Source organism: Anolis carolinensis, chromosome 2 (genome assembly GCF_035594765.1).
Source record: "Anolis carolinensis isolate JA03-04 chromosome 2, rAnoCar3.1.pri, whole genome shotgun sequence".
Taxonomy (NCBI): domain Eukaryota; kingdom Metazoa; phylum Chordata; class Lepidosauria; order Squamata; family Dactyloidae; genus Anolis; species Anolis carolinensis.
In genome coordinates this window covers 167,114,937-167,136,975 of record NC_085842.1, presented here as the reverse complement: position 1 = coordinate 167,136,975, position 22,039 = coordinate 167,114,937, and the positions used below count along the sequence as shown (strand labels likewise).

The following is a 22,039-nucleotide window of genomic DNA, read 5'->3' as shown; positions in this document are numbered from 1 at the left end:
TGGTGGTCCATAGTAATTTCTGCACAGCCATGCAACAACCACCCACACTTCGCTCTGCATATGGTCAAAGCAAGACTTATCTTTGAAGCAGAGCCTATCTTCCCTAAAGGGCTTCACTGTTATTTTTTTTACTGACAGCAGAACCAATGTACACAGTGCTTTCACATGTGTGTGCCCATCTGCTCAGCTCTTGTTGCATAAATAAAGGAGTTTTAGTGAAGACATCAGCATGGCTCTATCAGGGTGATGATCTAAAAATAGGCATATACTTAAAGACTTATTATTATTAATAATAGTAATAATAATAATAATAATAATAATAATAATAGCAAAGTACTGCTAGAGACCAAGCTGTTAAATTACTCATGTTTATTTATAACAGACCTTCAGCCAGTACAGTACAAAACTTAACAGTAGTATAATCTCCATTACACAAATATGTACTTACAATATATTACAGATACAAAAAGCTTTTGCAGTAAGAGGTTTTTCTTTTATTTAAAAGCAAGTATAACCCCACAAAAAAAGAGGGAGAAAAGAGCATGACACCAGCAAACCCAGTAACAATATACAAATGAAAGCTTGTTAGAAAGAAGAGAAGAATAGTATAGCGGGCTGGGGATATTGCACATCTTTTTGTTCTTCATACATCTGGTTAAAAAATATATATATTTACACAAGTTAAAGAGACCTGGAGTTTTACAAAATTCCTACATTTGTTTTTTAGACTTTTCGTACAGGTGAGAGCAAAAATAAAAGGAACACTGGTTTCTTAGAAATCTCAGAGCTTAAGTTTCTCTAAAAACAAACCTGTTTTCATTTTCACAAAAGGGAAGAGGCAGGAGGTAAGAAGTGACGTCCACAACAGGATTCTTGCTTCCTGATTCATCACAGAAGCTGGGTTCAGAGAGATTCGTACCATTCCACAGTGCAGTAAATAGTGTTCAACAACGATGTCAGAGACACCTTCTTGTACTTCTAGAACTACTGAGTATTTCCAATAAAAACACATGAATAAAGATTACTGCAGAGTTTGGGTCTGTTCCCACTACAAACAGGAAGCAGGAAAAATCTGAATATGAGCTTTGGAGGCACAAAGGGACTTCTTTTTTAAAAAAAACAAAGAACAGTAAAAATGACACTTCAGGTGCTTTAATTTATCAATGTGGCCGTCTATTGAAGCCAAGCACCCAAGAGCCATCTTTGGCTTTCAAGAAGTTAGTATTCAACTATGAAAGCTAATTCTCCTATTAAGTGGTACATGTATGTGTGTGAGTTTCATAATTTCAACTAAAAAAACTGGGGAAAATGTAACAACAAAAACTTCACAACTATATTTCCTTCATTTTATTATACATCAGGGTGTTTCTATACGCCATCAAATCTTGACAAAGACAGCAAGATGGCAACCACATCTGATCAACCGGTCTGTTTACATTTTACACAGTTTTGATGCGATTACTAATCTTTGCATTGGTGAAAGAAACCCAATACATTTTTTCATAATTTTGTCTTTTGAAACTCAGAAAGAAAACAGGGTCAAATGCACTCTGCTTTAGTTCCAAATTCTGCTTAAAAATTAGCTACATGAACACAGATCTGGAAGAAAATTGCATCCTTTCAATTCAAGACTAGACATTTTAGGGGAATTGGATGGAGGAATACAGACCAGCCCAATTTTTCATTTGCTTTGGTTTTACGGACAAAATAATGTTTTCCAATAAAATACATGAGCTTTATATGAATAAAACAGAGACCTTAAAAGGTACAGTGCAATCCTGCTTGTGAGTCAGAATCAGAGGAGGCCCAGAAACCTTCATCATGTACCTTAAGGAACATGCGGCCTATCAGCTTCTACAGGGACATAAATTCCATCAACAAAACAGGTGAGTAACTATGGCATTCTCTACTAGGCCTAGATCCACACTGAAGGGGAAACCCCACATGCACACGGCTGAGCTTAAGGGTCGCTACTCTCATGAGTCTCACAAACACAGGCCTGCCTGGATTTGAGGATGTGCAAACAATTCTCAGAAACATAATTTCACTGCTGTATTAGATGCTCATGACAAACACTTCAAGTCTTTCTTCAAATGCACTTATACAGAAAGGCTACACTGCTAGAATAAATCAGGTAATTTTTCTAGGGAAACTCCTACAAGTAAGACCCAAGAAGAAACTAAAATCTTGGTCCATTAGATTGTCCCTGGGAAAAAATATGCTGAGCGCCAATTCTGCATTAGATTTCTCTTCATACTTATAAAAGGGGCCAGAATAATCATTACATGAGCAGCAAATGTTTCACGCTGGAAATCAGTTATTAAATCACACAAACATCCATTAGGTTTCTGAAATCCTGCTTTTACAGGTCTTTTCTCAAGAGCTCACCTGTGGGTTTTGAAAGTAAATGAGAAACAACTTCAAGGTACACATCCCCAGATTACTTTGGGCACAAACAGAACATCTTGAGGAACACCAGTTCATTCATTCAACACAGTTATCGTATCAAACTATGGATGTTGATCTGATGAAAACATTTATGTCTGCAGCAGGGAAATTCTAACTTTTCGAGTAATGTGAAATCAAAACATTCAAGAATACAAGGTCTAAGGGCTGGTTCATAACACCTTTTTTCAGTCACAAGGCAGGGGCCCTATGATCTTTCCTGTAATAAAGCTGCCACCCCAAAAACCACCATGGAGCAGTTTTATCTACATAACACACTGCAATGAGGATCCAAATCATGGGAATTATTGTGGGCGGAAATTATGTCATGTGACTGAAATCAAAATTAATAATCACACCAAAGTGCTAAATACTTTCAATGTACATCAATAGGAGATTTGAGTGCTTAAAAATGATCACGGGGTCAAGGGAATTCCAAGAGGTGACAACGATACATCCTCATCTGAGAATGGGACCGTAGCAATTTGGCAATGTCTCCCAATATATTTTAATTTGTATTGCACAATGCATATATAATGAAATGCATCAGAATGACAAGGAATTTTATAGCCCATCGCCACCCTGTCTGCTAAAGACAGAATATACATTTCTGGGACCAGCTCAAAATGCCTTCAGAGCCTATAGAATATCATTCATACGCTGAACCCAAGTGAAAGAACAGAAGAGGAGAAATGACTCTGAACCAGAAACGTTAAGACCTTTTATGAAATGGAAAAGGCAGGACAGTGGAGTACATCTGTTCAAAGGAAAGCTTCTCCTTCACAACCCATCTCACAATACATCCCATCTGGCAAGGCCTTTCCAGTTTAAGCAAGTCTGTCCGGCCTTTCAAACAAAGAAACCCACCAAAACAAAACAAAAAATAGCCCAGAAACATCAGTTTCAGAAAGCAAAAGGCAGGGAAGAGGATACAAGCAAAACATTGCAACTTGAGGTTGTTTTTTTTAAACAGAAAAAGAACAGCCTTTGGTTTATCCCACAAGGAAGCAGTTAGTTGGGCTGCTGTTAGTCAAGTTATTTTTATGCATGATGGGCATCTACTGAAAACCATGAACCTTCTTCCACTTGCCACATCCTCTGCCCAGCACAGAGGCAGTTTCAGGAAAGGAAAGGTCCTTCTAGCAGATGGAGATGCTAAGATGGAGGGCCACGTGGTGGAGGAAGGTAAGCTCCCATTTTGCCTGAGCTCATAGCCCTCTAGTTTGGCCATTACACGCTTAAGAACAAGAGTCCAACAGGATTTCTACATGGATTGGTAGTAATGACTACATACTCCCAGCAAGTGAAATCACAACCTTTGCCTACCATCTGCTAATAGCAGCAATCGTTCGCCAAGCTACAGAATGGAGGCTTCAGCCCTTCACGGTGATCGAGGCTTTAAGACACTAAAGTACAAATAGCAAGGACTTCCTGGAGGACCCGCAACACAGAAAACAAACGCCTCCCTCTGGCGCCATTAGCCATGTACCTAAGAGAAAACTCGGAGATTTTGTCACCATGTAGATTTTGGGCAGATGGATTTTGCTGGCAGTTTTTCTACAGTTTCCTCCCTATACCATCACAACTGATCAGCCTAAAAGCAACTTGTGACTCTGATCTGGGGCAGAGGTCTCTTTTGAAGAGAAACAAGGTGACACTGCAAAGCACATGCCCCCTTTAGCTTGTGAAGGAGCAGCATGTGCTATTCCAATGAAATACAGGACACAGACTTTCCACTACATGACAAGGGCTGTCCACTATTGTTGAGGAGTCCACAAAGTGCATGCTTTCTGAGCACAGATCTGTAAGGCTTAGGACTGATCTGTGGAAACAAAGACAGCCATGCCTTCTGGGGAAGCTTAAGTAACTATAGCCCACGTTGCTCAGTGGGGACAGATTCCCGGGAGACTGACTGGAAAGGCAAAAATTAGGCACTGGACAAGAAAGAGGAAGGGACAGGGATTGAGCTCCCTGGCCTCTAGTAGCTGCAAGAGAGGTTGCTTGGCTGACTCTATATAGACTCTCGCTAGCATCTCTTTGGTCTCCTAGGAATCCTGTTCTAGCCAATAGGGCCACCGTTCTTTATTCAAGGTTGTACACTCAACAAAGGGTTGAGGCTTCTGTCTTCTAAAGCCTCCAAGCAAACAGGCTCTTGAAGAGCTAAGAAAAGGAAGCTCAGAGGAAGTTAGCTCAAAACAACCAACTTCTGGAACTAGGGTCAGGCTAACTGACAGGGACAGCCCCAAATTTAAAAGAGTTGGGAAGCAGAATGCAGCCTTCATCACTGCTAAGGTTCTTTCATTGGAAACAGCCTTGGCTTTCCTCATGCAGATTCTCAGTTGAATCTCTAAAGGCAGCATCCTGGCAAACTTCATGTACATTGCAAAAAGTGCTTACCACCTTCCTTCAAACAAGTGGTACTGTAGCCCCTTCACCAGATGCAGCCTATGTGCCACCCCTATCTGGGCTCTAATAGGGGAAGCAGCATATTTAAATTCAAAGCTGTTGTAAGCAGAAGCACAGAGGTATTGAGTTTTTGGAACCACAGAGTTCCTAAAAGGACATCCTTCTCTGCTCCATTTCAAAGAAACCCATAAAAGAGGGCATGTGCAGGTCGTCCTAACATCACCATCTCAGCATAACTCAAGTCGTGGCTTTCCTAGCCCCTTGAACGGGGAAGTTCTATAATATTTTAGCACCTGATCTGAGGTTCTTAATATCTAACATGGTGACATGACAGAAATACTTGAAATGAAACAACCCGTCCACCCACCCCCACCCACTCCAAAAAAAACTTTAAATGGAAAGACTTGGACCTTAAAAACACAAGTATATTGCTAATGTATATCAGCAATTTGTGTGTTCCTCAACGGAGAAAGGCCCTAGCAAAATGACTGAAAGAAAAAGCTTACCAACAAAATAAAGAGAGAAATAAAGATTAATAAATAACGTCAACTAAGAGAAAAAAACACAAAGGAATTTAAAATTCAACTAACATTATTTAAATAACACAATATAGAAAAAAGGCAAAATGTTATGAGCTCCTCCCCATCTCAAGTGTGTTGGATTTTTAAAAGTTAGGGATTTTTTTAAATATTTCTCTTTTTTGCCAAAGTCAGTGCAAAGGAGTACAAAAGAAATGAACAGTTCCATCATGTCCGACTCGGGTGGAGCACTAGAGACGGGGAGGGGGGGGACAAGAGGGGAGAGTGCTGAGGACTAGCCTACTTTATGTTCCCCTCGCACTATGTGGGAGGAGAACTCGTACCGGTCTTGGCTGTGATAGCCACAGATGTTGCATTCAAAAGGGTCTCTGAAGCCGTGGCAACCCATATGGATAGTGAACATGACATGGTCCAGGAACAAGATCCGGCAGTGCTCGCATTTGAAGGCTTTTACCTGTTCCCCTTCATCGTTCACCACGCGCAGGGCTTCTTTGGCTGAGCTGGGAGTTGACCGAGTAGTGGTGGGGATGATGCCCTCTTGCAGTTTCGGGTCCTCTTTGGCGTAGGCCGGACTCTGCCGGCTGCTGGTGCAGTTCCCAATGCTGGACAGCAGCGGCCCGTGGGAGCCCCTTTCCTCGTGGATGCTCTCTGTATCCGTGGAATCCTGGCAACCGTTGCTAGGCGATACCATACTGGGCTCCCGCGATGCCCGGTACACAATCTGCATCCCATCAGGAAGGTCTTCGTGGCCTTCAGCAGCTTCCCGGCTTCCTGCTATTTCCAGCCTGCCTGGGAGAGGCTGGATTTGAGTGTAGACAGAACTGATGACAGGTGTGATCTCAGAGATGCAGTTTGTGGGTGGAAGTCTGAGGGGGCGCAAGTGTTCTGCTCCCACAAAGGACAGTGAACTGCCAAAGCTGGCATCTAGGGGATGGTGAGCAGCCACCAACTCCACGTCCTTCTCAAAGCCAGAGCTGACATCAAATGCCATGTCGGAGAGGCCAAACCTCATCTGCTTCTCTCCTAAAGCAGAGAAGAATGGATATCAAAAGACAAATAATCCCTTTAAGTCTGAGAATGAACCTATTATCAGTGCAAGACAAATAGAGCAGTGAGGAGCAAAATACTTGGACAAGAACCCTACAAAGAAATCACTGGATGCAGTAATCATCTTCTAAAGCATTCAGATCTTGAATGAGAATTGGACTGGGTGCAAAGAATTGGCAGGACAAAAACCTACTTGATACCAACTCACAAGATACAAAATTAAAATACAAAATAGTAGCTTCACATGCAAAGTCATATTCCTTGAATTCTTGTACTATGATATTTTTGTAATTTTCTTGTATGTGCTACATTTTACCATAGTTCTGGGCTAGTCATAAAGCCAAACTGCTCTAATGTAGCTCTACTACATACCTACAAAACAGCCATCACTCTCCAGCTTGGAGATAGCTGTCTTCTTGCTGGATATGAGGGATACTCTTACCAATTACTGTTTGGGGATTCAGCATGGAGACAAGTCCTAAAGGCTACTGGGGTTAAGAAACCAGGATCTGATTGATTCGACAAAAATATGCACAAATATCTATTACACAACAGCTGTCAACAGAAAATGGCCTGGGGATCCTGGCACTGTCTCCATCTAGTCCCCTTCCAGGAATCTAGGGGAAGCTCCTTACCCACAAATTTCTGAGGTGTGGAGCGTTTTCGTTTGGTGATGCTGTTTGCCAGTCGGTCAATGAAGGTTGGCCGGTCGGCTGAGGAGTGAAGCATGGAGTCCGGCACTATTTCCAAGTCTCGCATCTCGTCACCTGGCAGGGAAACCAAAGCGAGGCTTATGTTTGGCTGGCTAGAGTAATCCTGGCCCATTTTTTAAGGCTTGAGCCACTCTGTGAAAGTAGCAAATAATCCTGATGGTTAAGCGACTAGATGGGGACAAAAGTGTCACCCAGCAAGCCTGGCAAGGATAGAACTATCTAAACAAACTTTACTCCCGTCAATTTACACTCAGGACTATTGAGCCTTCACATATTCTAAACGTTAAACCACAGGATTATCTGTCTTAGAGTTTCTATTAGTGGTACTCCTCAAATAAAATGAAAACTCTGAACTCTGCATCCAGGCAATAGCTCTAACTACGTTCGCATACAATGAGAAGATGGAAGAAACACATATGAATGCGTGAATTCTGTGTCAGCTAGGAGAAGGAACTTGCAGCCAGCTTAGGCTATCCTAGAATGACCCTCCTGGATATTTGCAAAATTCATTTTAAAACTTCCTAAGAACCCGTGACTATCTCCTCAGCCCTGCCCATCACAACCTGGCAGCAGACTTACCTTGCTGGCCAGCCAGCGACTGTGGTTCAGTGTTAAGACTCTGCAGGTAGTTGTGACAGCGTTCCTTGTGCTCTTCCAGCGTGGTTTGCTGCTTGTAGCTACGGCCACAATAGTTACATTTGTAGGGCTTGCCAACCGTGGGGGAGGAGACTAAAATGAATAAAAAGAGTTCATATTTCTTGACGTATCACACCAACTGATAGGTCAGCCTGAATTAGGAAGTATTAACAGCCTGCCCGCAGCCACAGGAATGGAAACAGACAGGCAATAGATATTTTCTGAGCTGTCACTGCTTCTAAGTACACATACATACACTCAATGTTGTGAACACCTCAGTTTCTTTTCTTTGCTCGTATTACTCTACTAACAAGTAGTTAGTAGAGCAAAGAAGGCCCTTTACTGCTTATCCCCACTCTTCAGGGGAGTCAAGGCAGTAAAATTCCCAGCAGACGATTGCTCTCTGGTTTTGATCATTCAAAGCATAATTCATACAAAGGTTAAAGCTCAAAACTGTAGGTCATCCCCATCAATTTTTAAATTAGAACCTTTGTACTTAGTAGTGCTTGCAAATATCTGTTCACCTTGCTACTGAAGGAAGTCCCATTGTTCAAACTGGATTGAACTATTGAAATAACCAAAGTTGGTTTAGGCTGTTAAAATGCTCAAAGACTTGCTCGGCTTTTGAGGAAGACTGATAACCATATTCTCTTGGAAAAAGAGGACTCTTCATACATGATGACTACTAAGAGCCGACAAAGTCATACTAATGGCTTTCATAATAATGTTCATACTGTGCCTACTACAGTCAAACCCTAAAGGAAACATTACTCTTTCAAATTATGGAGAATATCTAGCTGAAAGGAGTCCCTTCTGACCTTCATTTCACAACCACAGTTGCCAAGATCAAATAAAGGTTACTTTTTGTCAGCTTCTTGGTAAAGGATTTATAAACAGATCTAAACTTAAATGTGTCCCTAATCAGAAAACATTCAATGTACTATGAAAGCCAAATGACTGCAATTCATGTTATTACCTTTACTTTGTTCTTTGTTTCAAGGTTTTTGTTTACAAAATATAATACAACACATATAGATAGATGAAGTGATCAGAAGATGTGGGCCACCAATCATTTTACTAAATTCTGTTGACACTAATGTTGTTTGAGAAGCAGAGAAGAATTTCTAGCCACAATGTGAACTAAGAATCAAACTAATGTTTGATTTCTAGAAATGAGATAGGTTTATGCCTCTAGTGCTGGAAATCAGCTCTTATCCTAGTGGCTGTGGTTACTCAGTGATGAAAGGGCACATGGCTTTACCACAACAAATGTATATCCCACTTTATTACACAGAATATACTCAGGGCAGTTATTTTACTTCTGCATATGTTGAATCCTCTCTCCTGGAACAAGTTCCAGCATGCTGGCTGGAGATGATGGGAGATGCAGTTTAACATGCCTGGAAGTTTCCAGGTTTTGGAAGGCTGCTATAGCAAATTAATGCCTAGGACAGACCTGCTGGATTATTTGAGATTTAGACAAACTAGTAATTATTTATTTACGACATTTACACAGTGCTTTTCTATAAGAAATTTCCAAAACAGTTGTTTTAAATTCTTGTTGTTTTGTCATTATTGGTTTCCCAGTGTACCAGGTGTTCTATACATCATCAATGCTTTAGATCAGTGGTCCTCAACCTGGGGTCTCCAGATGTTTTTGGCCTTCAACTCTCAGAAATCCTAACAGCTGGGAAACTGGCTGGGATTTCTGGGAGTTGTAGGCCAAAACACCTGGGGACCCACAGGTTGAGAACCACTGCTTTAGATTAAATACAAGAATCTAGGAATCAGTGAAATGTTGGGATTGTTCTTCTGGCATGGCCAGTTGTTCACTAGAGTGTGACATTTTCCCATCCTCCCCTGCTTTAGCTAGATAACTGCAAACCATTTGTGGGAAATGTAGATGCTGAATGCAAGGAATTGTAGCCCCCCTAGTAGTTATTTGCATTGCATGCCCAACTCAGCTTCCCTGACTTTGGTAAATGAAACCACCAGCAAGAAACACTTTTTTGTAGTTGAAATATGATTTGGTAGAATGGAACTATGCCTTAACCTTTAGCAATTGCTTCTTGGAGAAGAGATGTTAGTGGATAGGCAATACCCAATTGTGAAAATGCACACTTCAATTTTAATCCTCTCACCTAGGGACATGCAGTGCTTTCTCAACCCCTGCTGGGAAAGTAATGTTCAGGTGCAGAATACTGATCTCACATGTTCCCCAGGGAGCTCATCCATCTCCCAGTTCTAAAACTGGGATGGTGGTTTCTCTCCTGGGAGTCTTGTGACAGCAAATGCAATACAATCAGCCTTCCAAGGTCACATGTTTTACTTTTGTGGGTTTGACTTAAATGCTTTTAGGAATCTCTGGCTCCTCCAGAATGACTCCATAGTCAACTTCTGACAGAATTTAGCCATAAAGCCATGGTGGAGGATCTAAAGATTCCAAGAGAGGAAAAATATCAGCATTTTATTTGCAGTTTTTAACTTTCATAAGGGTCCTGTGGCCGTAACCCCAGGAAATGTGGAGGACTAACTCTAACTCATTGGGGTGGGTGGGGGCTATGCTGAATAATCATTCAGGGAGGCTGGGGGAGCAGCAGAAAAGCCAGCACAGTGGCAGACATGATAGTTTTTAGACTCATCAGCCGGAAAAGCCCAGGAGCTCTTAACTCTCGAGTCTGTTATTAAATCAAATGGTCCAAGAAAAGTTGGGTGAGGGAAGAGATGTAAGCCACCACAGAGGTATGCTGCCACTTCTGCAGACAGAGGATTAGGCTTGAAGCATTCAAGAGTAGAATAAGATTGGCAAGTTCTGTAAGGATAAACATGAGCAGGGGGTTGGACTGGATGGCCCATGAGGTCTCTTCCAACTCTACTATTCTATGATTCTATGATTCTATGAGGATTCTTGGCAGCCATAGAAACCCCACAAGAAACAGAAGAGGTCATTCAAAATGACATACAGAATAGTGATGGTGAAACTATTGAAAGTCATGAGGGAAATCCACATAACAGACACACTTTCTATTGCACAAGGAGAGAGAGATATATTTCAACACTGTGCTAGCCACTCACCTATCTAAATCTGGGAGAAAATATAACACTTATATCTTGAAAAAATGTTCTTGAAAAAATTAAAATCCTCATGGGATGTAGCCACATGTGTAATCAACCACATATGTGAAATGGAAATGAACAGGACTAAAGCCATTAAATCTATTGGTACACCTTGCTTTAGTATGCAAAGATCAGGAAAAGTTACTTTTTTGGACTGTAACCCTCAAAATAACCCAACCACTAGTTATACCAGCTGGGGAATTCTGGGAGAGAGATGGTCCCTAAAGTGGCTTTTCTAAACTTTGCAAGAGTTCAAACAGTACCTTATTGCCTGTTTGTTCTTATGAAAAGAAAGCATTTATGGTAAGCTCGAAAACATTCCCCATAAGAAGAGTTGGTGACAGCTACAAAGATCTTCAGAAAATAGCACTACATTCCACCTGGAACAACTGGGGAACGTAGGCTTTTCCTCAGCTTCCTTTGGGAAAAGCTAAAACAAGGTGCTCTGTGAACCAGGACAGATGAGTGCTCAAAATCAGACGGTGTTCCCCAAATCACCAGCTGTCTAGATCCCAGCAACCTCAGTACAGGACTCCATTATGCCTGATTATTCTCAGCTGGATACTTGACTCCTCTAAACTCATTTTCTGAGTAAATTCTATGCTGATTTTAAAAAAATAGCACACCCATTAATGTTTATTCCACCAGGCAGACAAATGTCCTTAAAAGCAGGTCTGAGCCCAAAGTCTGTAGATATACCACAAGGAAGCTCTTGACTATCGATACATGCTTTGAAAAATTATTCTGCCTTTCCAAGGGACACTGCTACTTCTTTTAGTCTTTTATGCTGCTGAGCTACTGATACAAACAACGCCCAACACTGAAAGGAGCAGTCCTTTTCATCTTTATTCTGCATAAGTTGAAAAAGAAGGAAACTGTACAGGACTTTATGCAAGAAACTGGTTGGGGACGTACACAGACTCAATGTCAAAAAGATCCTAGGTAGAGAGCTGAGGAGAGATCAGGACCACAAAAGCCACTTCTGCAAAGTGAGGGAAGGCTTATCAAATAGAAAAAGGTCTACCAAACAGACAGATATCTGCTGTCTCATTGGGCCCATGTACTGTCAAACAGAGCTATGATAATCCACCATCGAAAGGAGACGAAACTGTTCAAAAAGTATTTCTTTTTAAAGATGCAATACTCTTTCCATTTCAATCCCAGTTTGACCTCAATATAATTCAAAGCTGTCCTGCTATCATCTGGTCATACTAGCCACAGAGTGTTCTGCCATCCTCTGGTTTGCAATGTAAGCTGCAACTTTCCTCAAGGAAGGGACTTCTTGGGTTGTGTTTTTAAGACATCTGGGTATGCTGGGAGTCCAATATAATTCCAGGAATACACCTTCCATACTTGGACTTGAGAGGGAGGTAGGGAATTGTCCCTGACCTTGTGCTCTGTTTCAGAGGTGCAATGTAAGATTCTTGCTCATTAGAATAATACATGACTGATCCACCGAGAAACAGTAGAAATTAGTTGACTTCTGAACTGTATTTGTTTTATTCCAAATCAGACAACTGATCCAGACCAGTATGTTTGACTTTGCTGGTAGTGGCTTTCTATAATATCTTCCACTCCTACTATCCAAGACCCTCCAAGAAGTGAAGCAGTGAGCTATGCTCCTTCGGTAATGTAGACCTCCTACACTTTCTGGGCTAATTCCATTACCTTGTTATTACAGGGCCTTACTTTTATAATAGGCGATGGGTCACATCTTTTCCCTTTGGACTCAGCATCATCCCACAGATAATGTCTTATGGGCAGGAATGCAAAATAAAGAAATGTCACTTGTCTCACGAATCCCTCAGTATCACACTATCTGCTGATCTTTCCCACCCTGACCACTTTCCACTCATTTTGGACTACAATTCCCATTATTGCAGCCAGCACAGACATCTACCAAAAGGGAGGAATTGTAGCACAACACATCTGAAGATCACCAAACCAAAGAAAGCTGACATATGTAGTCCGTATATTTTTAACTTAGAGAAGTGGGCTATGTTAATTTTCTCAACAACCAGGAATCTGTCAGTGCTTATGGGGTGATAAGGAGGATTCACTGAGGTTGTTTTTATTTTGAAGAACCATTCAAATAAAGAAATAGGGCTTCCTTTATCAGATAAGCAAGCTCAGAAAATTATACTACACAGCAAGGCCCCAATTTGCCGGTGCTCTCAACTGCAAAACATGATTCTGGTCAATTACTGACATTTGTTCCACATCTACCCTTTGCTGCTCTTTCTTTGCCGCTCCCGCAAATCTACCCCTTCTTCAAGAAGCTTGATTTTGGTTCATGGTTTCTTTTTCTGCTTTTTCCAGTCCCTTCACCCATCTCTCCCTCTTTCTTTTTTTGCGCTGGCATTCTTATTTTATTTAAATAGCACACAATTGTCCTATCTACTAAAAATGAATAATGGGGTGTACATTAAGCTGTGCTGTTACAACCCCAGAAAGCCCTTTAAAAAGCATAGTTCAGATGCTGTTTAATTAGTGAATATAATTTATCAGCCCATATTTCAAAAATGCAACAGGGAACGAAAATGTATATTTGGAGCTTATGTCAAAGTGGGTCTCTAACAAAATTAACTGAATGCAAATTTCCAGTTCATTTATTTACTGGGCTACAGAAGGTGAGGGGGGTGGGGGGAGAAAATATATTGAAAAGAGATAGTCACATGGGAGGAGAGTCATCTTGGTGATCCCATGTGTAGATGCAGCTTCTGATCTATTTCTAACTGATGTGATGCGTTTGATCTGGGTTAGATATCCTCAGTTTTTTTGGAGGCAGATCTTCAGAGATGAAAGCAAGTGCATCGCCCAGGGGGACAGCATGAAACACATATCAGGTTAAAGGGCTGGGGGGGGGGGGGCATTCCTTGCTCAGTCTCCCCAGGTGGGATAAACTATTTTTACCATTGTAAAATCCAACAACTGATGAGGATGGTGTCATTTTCACCACTTCCTCAAATCATATTAATAATTTGCTGTTGTGCAGACTTACATTTTCTTTGACATTATAAACAAATGTTAGGGGCTAGCATACTTATATACCTGTCACCATTGTTTCACACTTTGTGCCTTGATACAGAAAATACTCCAGGGTAATAAAGGGTCAGGCCTTGGAAGAAGAAAGTACACTTCTTTAGACAACTAGGCTAAAAACTAGATCTGAGGAATCTACTAAGCTCGTTGTTTGCCCAAGGAATTGTGACAGACTTTTGCCAAATTTTTGTCAACATTTATTGCAGGATCCAAAAACCTTTTCGGCTTCTGAAAGGAGAAAAGACTGTATTTTGTTCAGGATTCTGGCCAACAAGATTCAGATGCGACATAGGGATGAAAGAGGGAAATAGCACATGCTTTGCATGTAAAATGTCTTAGGTTCAATCTTCGATACTTCCAAATAGGTGCAGGAATAACCCAATTTAAACCAAGGGTGGAGAAGCTGTAGCCCTCCAGATCACTTTCAGTTCCCATCAGTGCTAATCATCGGAGCCAATAACTCAGCATGATATACATTTCAGTTCAGTGATAATGGAAGGGTCTACAAGTCCCCTATGACTGAGGTGCATCTGATCCAGCCATGGTGGATTACATTTTAGTTACATTCAATCTGAATTACTGCAACATACTAAATGTAAGGCTGCCTTTGAGGAAGGTTTGGGAATCTCAGTTGGTACAAACTGAATAGTCTGTGGACAGACTATTAACTGAATCTCGCCATAAGAAGCATACAGTATGCTCACTGTACCTTCACTGGCCAGTGGTCCACTTCTGGGCACAAATCTTTGGCATTACATTTTGACTTCATAACTGATGCAGAGCGATAGGAACAGTGAGAGACACAGGCATGCTGACGATTCCAGATTTTTAGGGTGATTAGAATGAAAACAGAATCCAAAAAGGTTCTCCAAGTTGATAGAATAAGCATTAAAGGGGCAAATGCAATCTGATGTGAACTTTAAATATGTGCAGATGGAATATGAGCTAGTGATGAAAAGATCAGCCATGGATGGTTGGTGATTTATTTGGAAACCATGTTGGTGATTTGGAAACCAAATGAAAATGAAGTAGCCAGTATCAAAATGCTTGTTTATAAAGCTACCGTTCAGCAAATTGCACTTGGAATAGTGTATACCGTTTTGATCACTGCACTTTGTAAAGGATATTGTAGAGCCGGCCTGACCCTCCTTATGTTCTTACACCTTAATGTTATTAGTGTTAAATTCTCCCTCCCACATCAAGCTATGTGTATAACAGGATATATATCCATGATAAATAAGGAACTAGCTCTCAACCCTTGTTCCTCAAGATGGCAAGTGTTTTTAAATGTAAGAACTTACTGCTTTAAGAAAGACTTAAGTTTAAAGAAAGAAAAAGAAGAAAGAAGTTCAACCAGTACAATGGTAGGGATTTATTCCAATTCATTTGAAACATGGGTTTGCACAAGAAGGGAGTGTTAGGGCTCAACGTGCAGAGCAGTGTCAACTTATCTGACTTTAATGCAACTCCAAAAACAAAACAAAAAAAGGGCAACGACTTAAACTCTTTCTCTGACACTGCAGAAGCTGTCAAATAGTATATGTACTCTGTACAATGTGTATTTGCTCACCCATGTAGTGGTCAGCATCTGCACATGCCCAGATACTGACCATCGACTGGGCTGTTTTGTATATATCTCAGGGCATAGGTACGGTCAGCATAGCCCAAGACTCAAAGGTCTGTCAAGTACTGAGCTAGGAAAACAAATGTCTGCACTCTATATGCAGCATGCAAATTTGGCAGCTCAGAATATAATGCTCGGTTGACATCGCTTGTTCTAACTTCAGTCATATGAAAGGAAAGAAAGTAGGCAGGCCATGGAAGCCTCACCCAAAACCTTTCCCACCAGGTTCTGAATTTGACCAAGCCTAAATTCACAGCTAAAGAACTTTACAAAATATGAGAACTGAGATATGAAGGAAACTGAGTTCTATGCTTGCATGTAATATGCAGAAATCTGGACTGCACTCCTGTTTTTGTTTTTTGTTTTTATCCTAAAGGTTGCTTATGCATCTAATAATAAAGATGACAGAAGGAACAGAAGATTCACCAGCTGCTTGCACTCAAGTCTGAAACTTGGTTGTTGCTTTTGTTAACACAAACCTGGAGGTGCTTTTAACTACAGGCAAGCCAAAAGGCTCAGGAGCAGGAATTTAAAGAGGAAGTGACATATGTGTGGGGACATACAAGCATACATATCTTTCATAACATGTGGCAAGCACAAAGTTTGAGGTTTACTTTGATTATTGCCTACATGGCAGGGATTCAACTAAATGGCTCTTTGGTCCCTTCCAAGCCTATGATTCTATGACTCTGGATTTTGATTATATTCAGTTTTAGATTAGATAGCTTTCTCTAGATCTCAAAACAAACGGTGTGCATATAACTGCAAACCTGTTATTTTAGTGTATGCTGGCTTTAGCCTGATGCATCACAGAAACCACATCCTTCCCTACACCCCATTATTGTTTCTTAAGGAAATGAGAGCATACCTTTTAGCATACTATCAATGCACCCAATTTGTTCTACAGGGGCACAACATTCTCAGCATAAATGGCATAAACCATACAACTCTTCCTTCTCTGGAGACTCACTAAGAAATGGGGTATCTTCCAAAAGAACACGTATTTCCGCTGAGCAAATTTTCAGCAGGAACACCAAAGTTGGGAAGTCAGGGATATAGTTTTTATATTTCATTTTAAAGCTAATGTTTTGAGTATTGTTTTTTAATTATAACTAATTGACCTGAACCATCAGAGGGTTAGGAACTAGAATTTCAAGCCAACAGCACACTGGTATCTGTACATGCATCTCTTTTCTGTTGCATAATGCGAAACTGTTGCGGCAGATTTCATGGCCTCAGGAGTCAGAAAGATGAACCAGCGATTAGGATAATGAGAATATCAAGCAAAAGCAACATAGTTTTCGGAAAAGGGAAGAGACCATCCCTCCCAACAGTTACCAGGTTAGTTATAAACCTCTCCACCCAAACATTTAATTTAAGGATGTTTGGTAACATGTTAATTGCATAAACCTTCACATTTGTCATTATAAGCATTAATTTCAGTAGTTTGGTAAGATGGAATTGATAGGGCTGCATACTCCAAACATTATTATTATTTATTTATTTTTACCACGCTTTTCTCCCATGGGTGGGATTCAAAGCGGCAAACAATAGTTAAAACAACAGAAATTACATGACACAAAAAGCACAACATCATAACCTCAAATAAACAGTTAACAAATAGCACATTACATAAACCATATACAACAATGTTGGATTCAAATGATATTTGAGTCCTAAATTGAACTACAATACAACCACTATAACTGGAATTGAAATATGTGGTGTCACTTATCCACTGTTTACCTGTTCACTCAGGACATCCTGTACAAGCAGGCATGGGCAAACTTCAGCCCTCCGGGTGTTTTGGACTTCAACTGTTAGGAACTGTGGGAGTTGAAGTCCAAAACATCCGGAGGAGCGAAGTTTGCCCATGCCTGCTGTACAGGCTACCTCCTCTTCTTGGTACCTTTGTTGTTTGTCCCACTGGAAATAACAGGGTTTGCTATTATGTGGAATTTTATGCATCTGTCTGAAATCTGGGAATGTGGATACAGGAATTACATATTATATTCTGAGGTTCATATATCCTGCAACTATATACTGTAGTGGTTTCCATTCTTTGTTTGGCTGTTAGCCATTATTACCTCACCTCACCCTGAGGATCAGTCCCTAATGCTTTTTGTAAATTTAGTGCTTTCCTTTTCATTGCCACAGGAGTATGAGCTCAACACAATTCTCTGCTGGAGTCTTTGGGGCAGGGGTACATTTGTTGCCAGTGATGCACTGACACAGTGTTTTGTTCTGAGTCTTTCTAATGGATTCAGACAGAGGGAAAACATAGCCAGAATGTCAAAATAAGTCAAAGGTCAGTTCTTGTTCCTTACACCCTGAGGAAATAGTGCAGTTTGGGACAGGAAAGTAACAAAACAGCAGCAATGTCCCCTTAATCTGTATGTGTGATATCAGGCTGCTACTCATTAGGTAGCTATGCTTCCTTAGACTGCCAAAGAGATTTCACATGGATAGGCAAAGACTTTCTCTGCACATAGAAAACTTAGCAAGGAACAAGGCTAGTAAGCCTATATATACAATGTGATGTGATCAGCTCCAGACATAGATTGAACATTTTACCCAAAGCTAGGCACACAGAGGGAGACACGTGAGCTTAGTACTTGTGCAAAGTATTGCTATTTGAATTATTGGGATCACTGTGTGAGAATTCCTAAACATTTGATCTATTTGTCTCCACATTTCCAGTGGACCAAGACTGAACAGGGATATGTTCTCAAAAAAACAAACATAAAAAGCTGACATCTACAAGCTCTTCTGAGTTAATCAACCTTTCTACAGATGTTCCAGTCCGAACTAGTATTTTGCTCAGTGAGACAGTACATTTCTTTTAAAGATGGGGCCCAGGCTTAACTGTAATTATATTACAGCTACCACAATCCAACTGACTAGCCTTAAGGGCCTTTTCTGCAGCTACAAAGTACAATGACCCTGAAAGTGCTCTTTGCAGAGGCAGCTTCTCTCTTGGTGGCAAATGCCAACACCTTTCTATTTTGCTGCTGAACAAATCCAAAATCTGCAAGTCCTTTCTCTGGTCTCAAAATGTTACATGCAAAACAGGAGTTCAGCACCACTCTGAGCACTGCGGGTACCTACTGGTTTGCTCCCTGAAGGGTCAGAATCAGACAAACTGTCTCCATTGCTAAGTGTCGCCATGAACAACCCAAGTGGAAGCTTGTTGGGTAAAATGACAACTGATTTTGATTGCTCTAGACTGAAGGACTCTTCAGGAAGACCAAAGGCCCCAAGGCACAGAGCAACGGCATCCTGGCAATGCACAGTGATCTGTGAAGAGAGCTGTCGTGGCTCCGCGGCATCCCTCAACTACCACGCGAGCTTATGAAAAAAAAAACATGCTCGTCTCCTTGGCTCACAAAACAACATTTGTTTTTCACAACAATGCATCTAAAATGCGCCACAATCATTTTTTTCTACCTACAAATAAAACTTAGTTGGAAATAGGGAACAATCAGAAATGGAGAACTAGAATGAAAGGAAAAACTGACCCCTGCCTATTACTGTCAGAGTCATGATTTTCAAAGTGACAGGAAGGCCTTCCTAAGATGGTAGAAGTAGTCCCAAAGGAGATGCAAATTTCCCCTTTGCTCCCCATTCCTGCCCTTCGCTTTTTATTTTTCTTGAAATGATACCGAAGTGAGTCAACTTCACCCTCACCCTAGAAATGGAAGAAAAACAGCTGCATGGCTCTCTAACAAGTATACTGATGACAGTCGTAGAAGGAACCCTTTGTGTTTTGGGGATTATTGCTTCAATGGGGTTGGTCTCTCCTTTGTTCTCTCCCTCTCCCTTCCCTATGTTACAGGCCAACATGACACTGCTCTCTTTTTCTTTAAATATTCCTGATTCAGAAATGAGGAGTCAGAAAAGCACATATTTCAAAACCCAACTTTTACCTGTGCCTGAAAATAATAGAAAAGTATGAATTAATTTTGCTCACCATGCTATTTGCCTGAGGTTTAACTTGATTCACAATTCATCCAATGCAAAGGCTCTATCAGTAGATTAGAAATATGGACCCCATGTCCACTGGGGTCTATTTAAAAGTTAAGCAACAATTTGTAGCTTTAGCCACAGACTGAATGCATGTAACATCCCCAAAATTCTAAAGTATTCCTGATACAGTCCATCAACAGAAAATTTAGTTTCTTTCAAGTTTCACTTAAATCAGGAGTTCATTGCACAAGTGTGGGCACATATTGTGACTCGAAATTCCAGGAAGTAGGCAAAAGAGGAAGCAATCAATTGTTTGAAAAGACTAAAACATGGGATAGCATGATGATTTCCATTAAAACCTGTCAAGGTTGTTACTTTACATTATCAAGGTCATTCATCAGAGAAATTCTGGTTTTATTAAACAATAATCTGGCAAATTTTTACTAAAATGCTAATTTTGAGAACAGGACCGAACTCAAAATAGTTCTGACTATTCTTCTTGTTGGATTCACCATGCGGCACAAACTACACAGTCCTCCTTTAGACAGGAGAAAACTATCATTCTTGTAGGAGGAATAGTTGCGTGCTACACAAAGGCTCATTATCGCACAAAACATACATTTTGTCTAAGATAAGCACTAGAAATACATGATATCATATCTTTCTCAATACCATAACAATGATCACGATTGGGGTAAAATATCCTCTATAAAAATTTCCGGTCTCTCTAGCACTTGAAACATGAAGCAGGAGAAGAGTCACAGATGGCCATGGATGGCAGTGAAAACTTAAACAGCCTCAAAGCAATACAGAAACTAAAGCCAAGAGGAAACTATTACAGCTCTGCAGGTAGACAGTTTTGTGTTCTCCTCAACCAAGGCAAGTGAACTATATAATAAAACACCTCAAATGAAATTAAAAGAACATAACAGAAATGTCATGGCTAGGGAGATAGTTTTCAAGTCCACCAACCATGTCAACAATCTACACAAAAATAGCACTATTAGTTAATGATGCATTATGTAGGAGGAGCACACTAGACCCACCTGAGTGTGTGCGGAGGTGGCCTGTGAGTGCATCTCGCCTCCGGCAGGCATAATTGCAGAAGGGACATTTGAAGGGCTTCTCGCCTGAATGTAGTTTGATGTGGCGCAGGAGGTTGCCCTTTTGGGTGAAGGAGGCACCACACTGATTGCAATGGAACGGCCTCTCACCTGGAAACAAGAGTATCATTATTGGGTATTTGGAAAGGTTAGCCTTGATCCTAGCTTTTACCAAACAATTCCCTTCAAACATCTCTTTCTCTGGAATACTATCTTGTGTATGTGCCTTTAAGTTGCCAATCAACTAGTGGAAACCCCATGAACTTCAGAGGGATTTCTTAAGCAAGGAATAGTCAGAGGAGGTTTTATCAGTTTGTTCCTCTGAAAAACAGCCTACAGAACCTGGTATTTATTAGCAGTCCCCTACCCAAGTACTAACCAGATTTGACCTTGCTTAGCTTCCGAGATCAGACAGGATCTGATGATTTGGGTTCCAGTGCTATTTTACTGAGTTGGAAAAATAGTCTAATTCATTTTTCCATGTTCAGAAAATGTTTTCTCTTAAGTCTAGGAATGCCTTAAACCCATTTAGGAGCAGTTAAACAGAACCTGATAGAGATCAGCTTTCAAACCACCACCATACCACCTCCTTTCATTTTGGTGCAGTCCTTACAGCTCAATTTTATTTTAAGTGCTGTCTACCCATTAGAGTTAGAGATGATCTAGTGAATATGCAGTGGAGGTGAAGAATAGATTTCAGGGACTAGATTTAATAAATAAGAGTCCCAGAAGAACTATGGACAGAAGTTCACAACACTGTTCAGGCGGCGGCAACAAAGTACGTCCCAAAGAAAAAGAAAACCAAGAAGGCAAGATGGTTGTCTGCTGAGACACTGGAAGTAGCCCAGGAAAGAAGGAAGGCAAAAGTAAACAGTGATAGGGGGAGATATGCCCAACTAAATGCACAATTCCAGAGATTAGCCAGAACAGACAAGGAACTATTTTTAAACAAGCAATGCATGCAAGCAGAAGAAGACAATAGAATAGAAAGGACAAAGAGACCTCTTCCAGAAAATTAGAAACATCAGAGGTAAATTTCAGGCAAAAATAGGCATGATCAAAAACAATGATGGCAAGGACCTAACAAGCTGAAGAGATCAAGAAAAGGTGGCGAGAATATACAGAAGATCTGTATAGAAAGGATAATAATATAGAGGATAGCTTTGATGGTGTGGTGAGTGAATTAGAACCAGACATCCTGAGGAGTGAGGTTGAATGGGCCTTAAGAAGCATTGCTAATAACAAGGCAGCAGGAGATGACAGAATCCCAGCTGAGTTGTTTAAAATCTTGAAAGATGATGCTGTCAAGGTGATGAATGCCATATGCCAGCAAATATGGAAAACACATGGCCATCAGACTGGAAAAAATCAATTTATATCCCCATATCAAAAAAAGGGAAA

At 40.7% G+C, this 22,039-nt stretch overlaps 1 protein-coding gene across 9 annotated transcripts in view; it reads right to left on the bottom strand.

The window, feature by feature from the left end:
- Positions 1-354: 354 nt before the first annotated feature.
- ikzf4 (IKAROS family zinc finger 4) overlaps positions 355-22,039 on the bottom strand; it is a 73,972-nt gene continuing 52,287 nt past the window's right edge. For all 9 annotated transcript variants that reach the window (XM_062974031.1, XM_062974038.1, XM_062974033.1 and 6 more), the window contains 4 exons: positions 20,582-20,749; positions 7,730-7,879; positions 7,073-7,204; positions 355-6,413 (listed from right to left, as the gene is read on the bottom strand). In XM_062974031.1, coding sequence (XP_062830101.1) covers positions 5,665-6,413; positions 7,073-7,204; positions 7,730-7,879; positions 20,582-20,749 — 1,199 coding nt within the window. In that variant the 3' untranslated portion in view covers positions 355-5,664. The remainder of the gene's footprint in view (positions 6,414-7,072; positions 7,205-7,729; positions 7,880-20,581; positions 20,750-22,039) is intronic.